The sequence below is a fragment of the Lissotriton helveticus genome, chromosome 2_1, assembly GCF_964261635.1.
Source record: "Lissotriton helveticus chromosome 2_1, aLisHel1.1, whole genome shotgun sequence".
Lineage (NCBI taxonomy): Eukaryota > Metazoa > Chordata > Amphibia > Caudata > Salamandridae > Lissotriton > Lissotriton helveticus.
Genome location: NC_136059.1, coordinates 76,099,784 through 76,114,393, shown reverse-complemented (window position 1 = coordinate 76,114,393; position 14,610 = coordinate 76,099,784). Strand labels below are relative to the sequence as shown.

General features: G+C 53.9%; 1 protein-coding gene across 1 annotated transcript in view; it reads left to right on the top strand.

Moving 5' to 3' along the window:
• The window catches only part of LOC144819224 (homeobox protein EMX1), a 74,058-nt gene that overhangs the window by 18,936 nt on the left and 40,512 nt on the right, over nucleotides 1–14,610 (top strand). Inside the window, exon 2 of the mRNA XM_078677193.1 lies at nucleotides 3,905–4,089. Coding sequence (XP_078533319.1) covers nucleotides 3,905–4,089 — 185 coding nt within the window. The remainder of the gene's footprint in view (nucleotides 1–3,904; nucleotides 4,090–14,610) is intronic.

Genomic DNA, 14,610 nt, shown 5'->3' with positions numbered 1-14,610 from the left:
GGGGTGCACTTGTCCCCAGAACCCCAAGACCGCGCCATTGGAGGATAACAAACGTTATCCAATAGGCGACTTTGTATTAGTTGTTTTCAAGCAATTTGCACTCGAAATATGTTTCCCCGGAAGAAAAGCGGTTTTTAAAAACAATTCTTTAAATTTTAGATCTGCAGTTTGGTGGTTTAAATTGAGAAGAAATGTGTAATTCTCCCCTTCAGGGGGCGAGCTTTCGGTGGAGGCGCCCTCCTGTGCTGAGCACAATCTAACAGCGGGAGTAACATGTCCTCAAAGCTGCCCCTAGGTGCAGCTAACAAAGGGCCCTGATTCCACCCAGCGTGTTAAAGGGCTGTTTACTCTCCACGAAGAGGGCCCTGACTAAGCAGCGGGTAAAGATGAAGCCCAGCCAGGTGGGTTGGGGCTGCATGAACTGAGGGGTATATTATCAACAACTAGCGATAATTTTTGTCTCTAACTTGTTTAGAGACAAAAATTATCGCCGCACATCGGCGATTTTTATCGCAGATAAACCTTGCTATTAGCAAGGTTTATCGCAAATGCGATAAAAAACGCCCGCAATGCATGAATATCGCTGAAAAGTCAGCGATATTCATGCATTATCGAGCAAATGCTCTTAGCCATGTTATCCACCTCCCATTGGATAACATGGCTAAGAACTGCTCAGGGCAGGTGTTAGCTTTTGGAGATATTCGCCCTTAGCGCAAATATCTCCAAAAGTTGGTGATAGGAGATAGCGATGTTAGCGACTGTTTCCAGTCGCTAACATCTTGGCACGCCCACTTTGCATATCATTAGTGATAAATATCACTGACATGCAAAGTGGGGCCCAAGATGGTCGCTATCTCCTATTAGCTGTCGCTAACTGGTGTTAGCGACAGCTTGGTAATAGGGAGATAATTTTATCTCCGCTTTCTTGGCTTTTAAAGCCAAAAAGCGGAGATAAAACCCCTTGATAATATACCCCTGAGTGCTTAGACAGCAGTGAAACCAGCCATTCCGTACTTAATGGGACATATTTCACAGGGGTGTGAATCACTACTAGTGAAACAGCTGACATGAAAACAAAGGGGCATATTATCAAGGGGGTTTATCTCCGCTTTTTTGGCTTTAAAAGCCAAGCAAGCGGAGATAAAATGATCTCCCTATTACCTAGTTGTCACTAACACCAGTTAGCGACAGCTAGTAGGAGATAGCGACCATCTTGGGCCCCGCTTTGCATGTCAGTGAAATTTATCACTAATGACATGCAAAGTGGGCGTGCCAAGATGTTAGCGACTGGAAACAGTCGCTAACCTCGCTATCTCCTATTACCAACTTTTGGAGATATTCGCGCTAAGCGCGAATATCTCCAAAAGCTAACACCTGCCCTGAGCAGTTCTTAGCCATGTTATCCAATGGGAGGTGGATAACATGGCTAAAAGCATTAGCTCGGTAATGCATGAATATCGCTGACTTTTCAGCGATATTCATGCATTTCGGCCGATTTTTATCGCTTAGGAGATAAACCTTGGTAATAGCAAGGTTCCTAAGCGATAAAAATCGCCGCAGCTCGGCGATAAAAATATTGCCGCTAAGCCAACATAGCGATAATTATCGCTAGTTGTTGGTAATATGCCCCAAAGAACAATCCTGAAAACCAAGATGCTGTTATTGGATATGTTCCGTGCCACACATTACATGTTTTTATTTTTATTTTTTATAAAACATGTAAAAAACACATGATTTTAGTTTACGTTAAAATTCTAAATTTGGGGGAACAATTATTAATTTAAGGAATAATATACTTCCAGTGGATTACGGGCATTAATTCAAAGTAAGTCATCTTTCCTATCAATTCTAAATCTCCCGCAGTAGCGATATATTGCGAGAGCGCGCAGGCACGCGCGTGTGCACGCACATAAACACGCTGATGTATGGAATATGGCAGCAGAAGTGTTTATTTGCAAGCTTTCCCGGAACCCCGGCCTTGGAGTCGAGGTATTGCAAGACAAAGTAGCTGCGCGTCCTCGAAATACTGAAAATAAACAATTCGGCGGGTCTAATTAACACAACAACTCATTGTTTTATTCAAACAAAGAGACTTTTATTCTTGACCCCGCTCTGTGTGTTTGTGTGAGCACATATCTATCGCTCTTACACGTTAAGTACGGTCACAGCACGCTCCTGCGCTCTCTCTATACATATATATATATATATAAATATATCGAACAGAAAACTTCTTAAAATAAATAAGTACGAGCCACACCGATCCAGTCTGCGGTAAATCAAGTATTTATTTCCTGGGCAAACAATATATATATAAATACATATATTAAGAGAAATTACTTAATGTACACACACGTGCGTGGGCACACACGTCTGAGAGCGGTGAATGTATATGCATTATTGCCCAATAACACCTGTGTTCCTAAAGGCTGAGCAGTTTATATATATATTGCCAGAATCCCAAGACGCTTATTTTTGTACATATTACCGGTTATGCTGTTTGTATATTACATATTTATTTTGGCTACCATGAAAAAGATGGCTTTTGTCAAACAGGAATAAATGCCGCTTGAGAACAGTAAGTGAAAAACACAGCCACCCTGGAAGCATGTAGCAAAAAGAAGAGAACATGTTTCAGTGCATTGATCAGAAAGTGGAGTTGTACTTAAAATATGCTAAAATACCCTGCGTGTGGAACCAAGAGGTTTTGAAGCTACTGTCTGCACACTGCAGCTAACAATGGGCCCGACTGTAACCAGAATGTTCAGGTTTTATTTCCCGGTCATGACCAGGATATTATTAACAAAGGTGATTTTCGGAGTCTGGTTTGGGGCAGTCGTTAATCACACCCCTTGTCATGTTTAAGAACTAATTAGCTGCTAGTTTGTTGGAAACTAGGCTTCATATTTGAGAAAATCTACAATTTACAGTGATGACGCTTCTGCAAATTATTGAAAATAATTCATGTGTTGCGCCTGTGAAATTAAGGCGAGTTTAAATCCCTGAGTGTGTGCAATAAACGTAGCCCTGTGGAGAGAATAGGGGTTGTGCTCAGTACTTATTTTGAGAACAGAGACCCACTGACCCAAGATGGCGGCTGAAATCGGCCATTTTCCCAGGAGTCCTCGCGCCGCTGTGTCCTCCTCACATGTCTTAGACCCCACTGGCATTATTGCCTTACACGTGAATATTATTGCCTTACACGTGAATATTGCTGCCTTTTAATGGGCTATTTACAAATGCACTTTAAAGCACAGCTCAGGGTGCGTTTCCCATGAATATGTTTTCACCTGTGCACTTTCCATACAGCTCTTCTGGGAGGGGGCACCCGGTGGGCGTGTCATTGGGTTTAACTGGTGACATGGGGGGTTCATTCACAAGACTGATCTGAGAGACTTCTGCTGCTGGAAATTGACCCCTCAAGAGCTAAGGAGGCTCCTTTATCAGTGGCTGGTACTCACCCCCATCACCTACTCATTCCTCCACACTCTCCCAACCAGCATCTTCTCCTGTAGAAGGAATAACAATCCTAGAACAAAATTACAATTTGTGGAAAAAATGCTAAATTGACAAGTTAGTATCCTGAATTTTCCACTGAGTCACATAACACCAGTGTAAGCAAATATAACCCAAGTCACCCTGAGTGACGTGTGATGCTGCTTGTGGTGTCATGTAGGGTAATAAGCCAGGTGTTGAGGACAAGGTGTGTGGGCGCAGCTGACAGTGATGGGTGAATTGCAGGGCGTTGGGTGATTTTGGTTGGTGCATGAACACATTGACCTTGAGTGGGCAACCATTGGGGGCAGGTGATTGGCGGCTGCTCACCCAGCGGCATCCCCGCCCGCGCCTGCCCGGGGGATAGCCAGAGGTGGTAGTTCTTGATGGTCTCTGCCCCTGTCTCTTGCAGGCAGTGACGTGTCCCAGGACAGCATGCTGCTCCACGGCCCCTTCGCCACGAAACCCAAGAGGATCCGGACAGCCTTCTCCCCTTCCCAGCTCCTTCGGCTAGAGCGGGCCTTCGAGAAGAACCACTACGTGGTGGGCGCCGAGAGGAAGCAGCTGGCCAGCAGCCTTAGCCTCTCGGAAACACAGGTGAGTCTCTCTCTCTCTGGAGCTCCTGCTGTCTGGTTTGTTCTTTCGATGTACCAACAGGTTTTGGATTGTATTTGTATTTATATAGCGCTTACTATCTCCGATGAGGCGTCGAGGAGATTATGGGCAAGTAACAAACTACTCCGGAACCCAAAAATGATTAGTGGTGGATTAGTATTGGGAAATAATAGTTAATTGTGAGTGGTGGACATGAGAGTCTGTTAGTTGGGTTGAATAGGATAAGCACCAGCGGCATACATAAATGACGTCACTTCCCCCAGACATACCAGTGAAATGCTGCTCCACTGTTGGGTGATGGGTGATCCTCCCAGTGTTGGACAGGGACCAAAAAAGTTGGCCCAGGCACCCCAAAAAAGTGGCCCATATTTGCAGATTGTGACTTGGTGCAAAACATTCGGGGGCAGATTTTCAGGAAATTGACGCATCTGTACAGATGCGTCAGTTTCCCTCGCCTCGATTCGAAACCCTTAGGGCACCATGGATGCGCCGTATTTACAATACTATTTACAACAAGGGGTGGTGATGGACAGAGTCTCTGAATTAAGCAGAATACTCTCACCCAGTCAAGAGATCAGGGCTAGATCCAACACCGTTTTTTAGCTCATTGCACCATCCCAGTTTCAGAACCTGGCTGTATGCAAATTAGTCTGTCCCTGGCCCAGTGCATCATGGGAACAGGGCAGACCAGACTACATAAGCCAATTCTTACACTGGGAAGGAAACAAGCTTCCGGGGACCGGTTTCTGGCATTTCAGCCGTCTTCGGCCCGGCTTGCTTAAATCCTGATGGTGCAATGAGCAAGGGACTCACATCTGAGTATACCCTTCCACGCTTAGGGTGGACAAAAATATTTACAACAAGGGGTGGTGATGGACAGAGTCTCTGAATTAAGCAGAATTTACAATACGGCACACCCTGGTACAAGGATTTACAGATGCATCAGAAATTCTGTTGCATCTGTTGGCACAAAAGTGACGCATTGCTGGAGTTGCTCAAGAAAGTGACGCAACTCCACAAATGCGCCACAATAGATGGGTGAGTCCCATTTAAAAAGCGCTGCATCATTCCTTAAGCCTGGTCCTAGCAGGAGTAGGGATTTTGATGCAGCGAAGGCATAGAGTGACGCAATGAAATGTTGCAAATTTCACTGTATCAGTTCTACATGGCTTTTTGCGGGGGAAAGTCCACCCTGCATACATTATACCAGGCACAGGTATAATGTGACTCAGGGCTTTACAACGTGACTGTTGGACAGGCCGCATGGTCGGGCTGCCCCCTCCCCGCAATGGGACCTGGACCCTGGCTCCCCCTGCATCCCCCAGCCAGAGTCCCCGACGACCACCCGAAGTACACTGCAATTCCTCACCCACAAGACACCAGCTCCGAACCCAGCTGGCCCGGGTCACCATCCACGCCACGGCCTCGGCCCAGCCGCCATCTTGGGCCACTACAGCACGAGGCCGCGTGGCCTCAACTCGACCCTCACCCTGGGCCCGGCCGGGCCCGACATCGAGGCACCAACCTCCCCCCGGGAGGCAGAGTGACCACTTGGCGAGTCAATGGGAGAAAGGAATCGTCAACGGCTCTCCTCCGCCAGGTGTCGATCACCCCCGGCCGCCTGGGCGCTGGCTCCACCCCCATGCTGGGTGTCTGGACTCCCTCATCCCGGACCTCCCGGCCCCCCAGGCGCGAGGGTCCGGACATCAAAGGGGACCAGACCTATAACTGGGGCAGGACCAGACCAGGAAGGCAGTTGTATCCTGGAGTCGAGAGACCCGAGAAGAACTCATCCGTGACTTGGCCTGCTGGCGCTGCCGCGGCCCTCTGCCTCGTGAAACCATCGTCTTGGCCTGCTGGCGCTGCCGCGGCCCCTGCCTCGTGAAACCATCGTCTTGGCCTGCTGGCGCTGCCGCGGCCCCTGCCTCGTGAAACTATCGTCTTGGCCTGCTGGCGCTGCCGCGGCCCCTGCCTCGTGAAACCATCGTCTTGGCCTGCTGGCGCTGCCGCGGCCCTCTGCCTCGTGAAACCATCGTCTTGGCCTGCTGGCGCTGCCGCGGCCCCTGCCTCCTGAAACCATCGTCTTGGCCTGCTGGCGCTGCCGCGGCCCCTGCCTCGTGAAACCATCGTCTTGGCCTGCTGGCGCTGCCGCGGCCCTCTGCTTTAAGAGACTATCACCTTGGCCTGCTGGCGCTGCCGCGGCCCGATCCACAGACACTCCAGCTCGAGGATTGTGAGCTCGCCTGTTACCACTACCTGTACCGATCCGGTACCAAGACTGTCCCGCTACCCCCTTTCCCTACAGAGACTAGAAGTGAGAGGACCCCCGGGTCCAAGATCTCCTGTATCGCTGATATCCTTGCCTTAAGAACCTTATATAAAGCCTTGAACTCGACTTGGTGTGGTGCCTGTTTGTGGGGAGGGAGGTAACTTGTCTGTACGATCGCCGGAGACGGTCCCCCTCGGGGATCTCTCCCTCGGTATCCGGCCGACCCTCAGGGTCCCCGTCTAACATTGGTGGCCAGCGACGGGATCCGAACCTACGCATAATCGTACAGAAAGTCACTCGCCCCACCACACACAACAACCATGTCAATAGAGAGCGGAACAACGGAGAAATTTCAGATGGAAAAATTGGAAGACTACAACCACCGGGAACTGAAGCAATATTGCATAGAACTTGGACTTCCAACCACAGGTCTTAGCACAAAGGAAGACTTCAAACGAGCCCTAGAAGCTTGGGCGGAAACGGGTACGGCCGTACCCCGAACACAAACAACCGAGACGAGCCCCGCACCAACTAAAGAAAGAGCGGATCTCTCCCTGGAAGAGATCCGAGAAAGAGAAAAAACCAGACTCCACGAATTAGAACTTGCCCGACTTCGCTTGGATGGGGAACTCAAGCTGGCAGAACAAAAAATAACCCTGGAACACTTACGGCTCAGGGAAGAGCGGGAAGACAAGCAAAGACAGAGGGAGATAGAGGAAAAGAGACTAGAGTACGAACATGAGCGCAATCTCAAAGCACTGGAGGTCCAGAAACAGAATAAAGACCTCGGGCTCCCCGAACGACCGACCCCGTCTGCCTCGACCGAACCCAAGGTTCACATCCCCAAAGATGTCATCCGGGAATACCACAAGAACGATGATATACAGCAGTGGTTTAAAGCCTATGAGGTGGCAATGACCTCCCACCGGATTCCCCGAAGCGATTGGGGGGCCGGTTTATGGGGGAGGTTTGTCAACGAAGGGCGGGACGCCCTGCTACAACTCCCGGACCAGCTGATGACCTCCTACGACCACATGAAGGCCGCCCTCCTCACTCGATACGGGCTCACACCGGAGATGTACCGCCAACGGTTCCGCGACTGCAAACGGATTCCGGGTACAACTTGGGTGGAGTACGTGAACTTTTTTAGCCGAGCCTTCGAGGGGTGGATCAAGGGCAACAAAGTAACCACCTACGAACAACTCTTTGACCTTATCGTATGGGAGCACCTGTCGAACAACTGCTTCGTGGAGCTCCGGCAACACCTCCTGGACAGTAAGCTAACCGACCCTCGACAACTAGCCGTCGAAGCCGACCGGTGGGAAAGCACCCGAGTTGGCAGGAACGCACCCAGCGAATTATCCAGACCGTATCGCCCCCGAGGGGGAGGAGGAAGTCAGGGTCGGGGGAGAGACACCGGCCCCTCGTCACCCCCCAGAAACCCCTCGACCCCGGTTGGCCGAGGAAGCCCTGCCGTCCGGGCCGGTTTCCGGGCCAACATTACGTGCCACAGGTGCCAGCGACCCGGCCACTACGCCAGTGATCCCAATTGCCCAAAGAACCCGAACACTACCCCCCGCCAAGTTGCAGCGGCGGCCCTAGGGGAAGAACTAATCCCGGAAGACCAGGAAGAGTACGAGACCGATCCCTCTGAATGGGCACCCGCCGCCATGGCACTGGTCTGCTTAGGGGAGAGAGACATGATTCCGCGGGCCCCCCTTCCCGCCAACACCCAGAAGTACGGTCAATGGGTCAACATTAATGGCCGCCGGGCGGAAGCCCTCCGCGACACCGGGGCCAGTGTAACGGCGGTCCGACGCCACCTCGTCACTCCAGACCAAATCTTGCCGAACATTCTTTGCCCTGTCCGATCAGCCGACAATTCCGAAAGCCTATGCCACATGGCCTGCGTCCCCTTCGAGTGGGGGGGAGTAACAGGGATGTTAAAAGTAACTGTCCGCGATGATGCCCCCGTGGACTGCCTCCTAGGAAACGACCTTGAAAGCTCTCCCTGGGCAGCTGTCGAACGGAGGGAGCACCTGGGGATGCTTGGCCTCCCCGAATGGGTCTGCGTCACGACCCGGTCCATGACCGCCCGCGCGGTCCCCAGCCCAGAAGAGCCCGAGTGGCCAGAACCTCCTCCCGCGCTCATCCCCGAGGAGGCCGCCCCAGAAGCCAGTCCATTGACCCAAACCGAAGAAGGATCCGACCAGCTTCGGGACGTCCCTGACCTGGCACAATGGCGGCAGGAGGGAGGCCCCACGCAGGAACAATTCCGGGCCGAACAGAAAACCTGTCCCTCTCTCGAAGGACTCCGGCAGCAAGCCCTGGCCCAGAGCGCCGGGGATACCTCGGGGGCCCACTGGATCTACTGGGACCAAGACCTGCTCTACAGCGAGCAGAAAGTTGCAGAACTAGGGGCCAGTCGGGTGCTGGTGGTGCCCCTTCGCTTCCGAGACTTCCTCCTGAACTTAACCCACGATGTCCCCCTTGCCGGACACCTGGGGCAGGATAAAACCTACGACCGCCTGGTGACCCATTTTTTCTGGCCCCACATGCGGAAAGATGTCACCAACCACTGCAAGGCCTGCCCCACCTGCCAGGCCAGCGGAAAAAGTGGCCGAAAAATCAAAGCACCATTACAACCCTTTCCTGTCGTCACCACCCCGTTTGAACGAGTGGGAATAGACATTGTGGGGCCCCTCGACCCTCGAACAGCCCAAGGACACCGGTTCATCCTGGTCCTGGTAGACCACGCCACCCGCTATCCCGAAGCCATCCCCCTTCGGACTGTGACGGCCCCCGTGGTGGGCCGGGCCCTGATGGGGATCTTCTCCCGGGTGGGGTTCCCCCGGGAGGTCGTCAGTGACAGGGGCACGAACTTTATCTCCAGATATATGAAGTCCCTCTGGCAGCAATGCGGGGTCACCTACAAATTCACGACCCCCTATCACCCGCAAGGAAACGGACTGGTCGAGAGATTCAACCGCACCCTCAAGGGGATGATTATGGGTCTAGAAGAACCCCTTCGACGCCAGTGGGACGTACTGCTTCCATGCCTCCTGTTTGCCTATCGGGAGGTCCCGCAGAAGTCCCTCGGCTTCAGCCCCTTTGAACTACTGTACGGGCACCCCGTCCGGGGCCCCCTCAGCCTAGTCAAGGAAGGTTGGGAGCAGCCTCCCCAGAAAACTCCCCCGGACATCTACCGATATCTCCTGGCTCTCCGCAACCAGACCCGGCGGTTCCGAGACACCGCCAAAGCCAACCTCGAGGCCAGTCAGGAGGACATGAAGAGGTGGTACGATCAGCACACGTCCTCCATTGAGTTCGAACCTGGACAACAGGTCTGGGTGATGTCCCCGGTTGAGCCCTGTGCCCTCCAAGACAGATGGTCCGGGCCCTTCAAGGTAATCGAACGCAAGGGGCCCGTCACCTATTTAATCGACATGGAGACTGCCCGGAACCCCCTACGGGTCCTCCATGCCAACAGGCTCAAACCCCATTTTGTGCGATCCGAACTCAGCCTCCTGATGGCTACCGATACTGGGACAGAAGAAGACTCCGAACCCCTTCCGGACTTACTGAGGGCCCTCGAGCAGGATGGCTCGGTGGAAGGGGTCCAGCTCTCCGAGGCCCTGTCCCCGGAGCAACGCCAAGACTGCCAAACGCTCCTGAGGCAGTTCGCCTCCCTGTTCTCCCTCACCCCCGGAGTCACCCCCTGGTGCCTCCACGATGTGGACACCGGGGACAGCCCTCCTATTCGACACCGGGCATACCGCGTACCAGACCGGGTACGAGCCTGCATCCAGACCGAGGTGTCCAAGATGCTGACCCTAGGAGTGATCGAACCCTCAGACAGTCCCTGGGCGAGCCCAGTCGTCCTGGTTCCCAAGGCAGCTGCCCCGGGCGTTGCCCCTGAGCTCCGGTTCTGCGTGGACTATCGAGGGCTGAATGCAGTTACCCGGACCGACGCTCATCCCATCCCCCGGGCAGACGAGCTAATTGACCGGATGGGGGCCGCCCGCTACCTGAGCATCTTCGACCTAACAGCGGGCTACTGGCAGATCGGCCTCACCCCTAGGGCCCAAGAACGATCCGCCTTCTCTACCCCAGACGGGCACTACCACTTTAAAGTCATGCCCTTCGGCATGAAAAACGCCCCGGCAACGTTCCAACGGCTGGTAAACCAGGTACTGGCGGGCCTGGAAGACTTCAGCGCCGCCTACCTGGACGACATTGCTGTGTACAGCCACCAGTGGACCGACCACCTCCGCCACCTGCGGGAGGTTCTACACGCCCTCCAGCAAGCAGGGCTCACCATCAAGGCCAGCAAGTGCCAAGTTGGCCAAGGGTCCGTGACCTACCTGGGACACCAAGTGGGAAGCGGGCTGGTGGCCCCTCTCCAACTCAAGATTGCTGCCATCCAGGCCTGGCAACCCCCGACGAGCCAAACGGAGGTCCGGGCCTTCCTGGGGCTCACCGGATACTACCGGCGGTTCGTGAAGGACTATGGCAGCATCGTGGGGCCCCTCACAGAGCTCACCTCCAAAAAGAGCCCCAAAACCGTCAACTGGACCCCGGACTGCCAATCAGCCTTCGAGAAGCTAAAGACCGCCATGTGCACGGCCCCCGTGCTCCAGGCTCCCGACTACAGCCGGGAATTCCTTGTGCAAACGGACGCCTCCGATCATGGTGTGGGGGCCGTCCTCTCCCAACTCAACGCCGAAGGGGTCGACCATCCGGTGGTCTTCATCAGCAGACGCCTCTTGCCCCGAGAACAGCGCTGGAGCACCATTGAGAGGGAGGCCTTCGCCGTAGTCTGGGCACTCAAGAAGCTCCGGCCATACCTCTTCGGCACCCACTTCCGGGTGCAAACAGACCACCGACCCCTGCAATGGCTGATGCAAATGCGGGGGGAGAACCCGAAGCTGTTGCGCTGGTCCATCTCCCTGCAGGGGATGGACTTCACGGTGGAACATCGTCCAGGCCAGGACCACGCCAACGCCGACGGCCTGTCACGCTTTTTCCGCCTCAGCGAGGAGAGTCCCCAGGAAGATGGCTGACTCTCCCCGCCTTCAGCTGGGGGGGACGCATGTTGGACAGGCCGCATGGTCGGGCTGCCCCCTCCCCGCAATGGGACCTGGACCCTGGCTCCCCCTGCATCCCCCAGCCAGAGTCCCCGACGACCACCCGAAGTACACTGCAATTCCTCACCCACAAGACACCAGCTCCGAACCCAGCTGGCCCGGGTCACCATCCACGCCACGGCCTCGGCCCAGCCGCCATCTTGGGCCACTACAGCACGAGGCCGCGTGGCCTCAACTCGACCCTCACCCTGGGCCCGGCCGGGCCCGACATCGAGGCACCAACCTCCCCCCGGGAGGCAGAGTGACCACTTGGCGAGTCAATGGGAGAAAGGAATCGTCAACGGCTCTCCTCCGCCAGGTGTCGATCACCCCCGGCCGCCTGGGCGCTGGCTCCACCCCCATGCTGGGTGTCTGGACTCCCTCATCCCGGACCTCCCGGCCCCCCAGGCGCGAGGGTCCGGACATCAAAGGGGACCAGACCTATAACTGGGGCAGGACCAGACCAGGAAGGCAGTTGTATCCTGGAGTCGAGAGACCCGAGAAGAACTCATCCGTGACTTGGCCTGCTGGCGCTGCCGCGGCCCTCTGCCTCGTGAAACCATCGTCTTGGCCTGCTGGCGCTGCCGCGGCCCCTGCCTCGTGAAACCATCGTCTTGGCCTGCTGGCGCTGCCGCGGCCCCTGCCTCGTGAAACTATCGTCTTGGCCTGCTGGCGCTGCCGCGGCCCCTGCCTCGTGAAACCATCGTCTTGGCCTGCTGGCGCTGCCGCGGCCCTCTGCCTCGTGAAACCATCGTCTTGGCCTGCTGGCGCTGCCGCGGCCCCTGCCTCATGAAACCATCGTCTTGGCCTGCTGGCGCTGCCGCGGCCCCTGCCTCGTGAAACCATCGTCTTGGCCTGCTGGCGCTGCCGCGGCCCTCTGCTTTAAGAGACTATCACCTTGGCCTGCTGGCGCTGCCGCGGCCCGATCCACAGACACTCCAGCTCGAGGATTGTGAGCTCGCCTGTTACCACTACCTGTACCGATCCGGTACCAAGACTGTCCCGCTACCCCCTTTCCCTACAGAGACTAGAAGTGAGAGGACCCCCGGGTCCAAGATCTCCTGTATCGCTGATATCCTTGCCTTAAGAACCTTATATAAAGCCTTGAACTTGACTTGGTGTGGTGCCTGTTTGTGGGGAGGGAGGTAACTTGTCTGTACGATCGCCGGAGACGGTCCCCCTCGGGGATCTCTCCCTCGGTATCCGGCCGACCCTCAGGGTCCCCGTCTAACAGTGACGCATCTCCCTAGATGCATCATGTTGTAAATGGGCCGCAATGTGGTGCATTGTTTACGCCGCCGTTGCATCTCAAAAAGTGACGCAACGGTGGTGCAAAAGTGTCGCACCGGGCTTGTAAATCTAACCCTCGGTTTATGAGGGGATGAATTTTAAGAGGCGTTTCACTAATTTAGGTGTTTTAGAGCTAGGAACAGGTGTACCTTTGGTCAAGATTGAAAATGGCAGTATTACACTGAGACTAACCCACGGGTCACATGACGTTCAGCCGCAGGTTTTAATCACCATCTCACCAATGAGACCCTGAATCTGCTGCTCACCCTTAAGCCCCTTGGCCCGCTCACCCCTAGATCCAAGAATGTCCTTATCACCCTCATCCTTAGCAATCCCCACTTGTCACTGACCAACAGAACGCCACAAGATCACCCTGACCCTCAGGTCTGGAGATTTTCGTTCATCCTCAGGAACCCAGGAGCCTCGCTCACATTCAGACCCGGAGTGCTTCGCGCCTCATCAATTGGTCCTCGAACGACCCACTCACCCTCAGGATCTCAACCGACATTTCCACCCGAGGCCCCCAAAGGTCCCTGCTCACTTTCACATCTCGTCCCCCGTTATCTTCGCTCACCCTCAGGTCCTGCAGCTCTTGCTCACTCTTACCTGGACGGTCCTGGGCACACCCAGGTCTTCGGGGCTCGTGTCCGCCATAGTCCGAGGCTCCACGGATGTCCTGTTTACCCTCGGCTCCAGTGGTGCCTGAAGGGTCTCAGGCTCCTGTACAACCCCAGGACTCCAAAGCTTCACCCCTTCCACAATGTTCCAAAGCATCCTACTCAGCCTGTGGGTCCCAGTAGCAGCCTTCTCTAGCTAAATCCTTGAGGTTGCTCCTCAAACTCAGGGGCATATGTACAAAGGAGTGGCGGAGTGAGGCGTTAGTTTCATGGCTTCACACCTCGCTCCGCCACTTCAGAAACACAGGGCTGCACCATATTTACAAGAATATGGTGCAGCGTTGCGTTTCTCCCTGTGCTGGCGCTACACTTAGCAGTGTAGCGCCAACGCAGGCACCGTTGCACCATAGTTAAAGGGTACCGGCGTCGCAGGGGAGGATTGTTTAAGTGTATGAAGGTGTTCCTTCCTGCACATAAAAAACCCTGAAATGCCGTTTTATCACTTCTATGTGTCATTTTTTTAATGTGTTAATAGATTCAGCCAATGCAGGTAACAGTTATTATCCCATCAAAACCCAATGGATTGAGGCCTTTATGGACAACCCAGTTACATAGGAGAGGTTCGGCAGGCACCTCAATTAACAACTGATTTGTATTTTGTTCTTATAGTAATCAATTGCTCCTAAAATCTTGCTCATGGAAGTGTTTACACTTCCAAACAAGCATTGGCATAGGCAAACAAAGACGTTCACAAATGCTGTTTGCGTGTGTTGCAGCCACAAATGCTGTTCATCGGGGTAAAGCCTGTCCCACGGGCTTTGCCACAGCTGGGATAAGAGGAACAAAAAAAGACTGCTTCCTGTACTGAACATAAACAACTGAAAGAGAAAGACAGTGGCTATGGTGGGTTGTAATGTTTACATGTAAAAAAGGCTCTGAGTCATTCCAGTGGAATAACATCAATGAAGGTGGAAGGATACACCAAAGAGCTAGTCATAAGAGGTGAGAGGGCGATGCGCCTCCTTCTTCCATCCAACTGATTGAGGGTGTGTTGTGGCTGTTGGGAAACATACTAATGATGAGCTGGTTTTTGGCTTCAATCTTGTTGTTTGCTGCTGAGCGACTTTTGGTTATTGTTTATGTCTTCTGCTCTATTCCGCGCCAACTTTGTTATTCTTTTTTTTATTGTGTCTTTTAACTA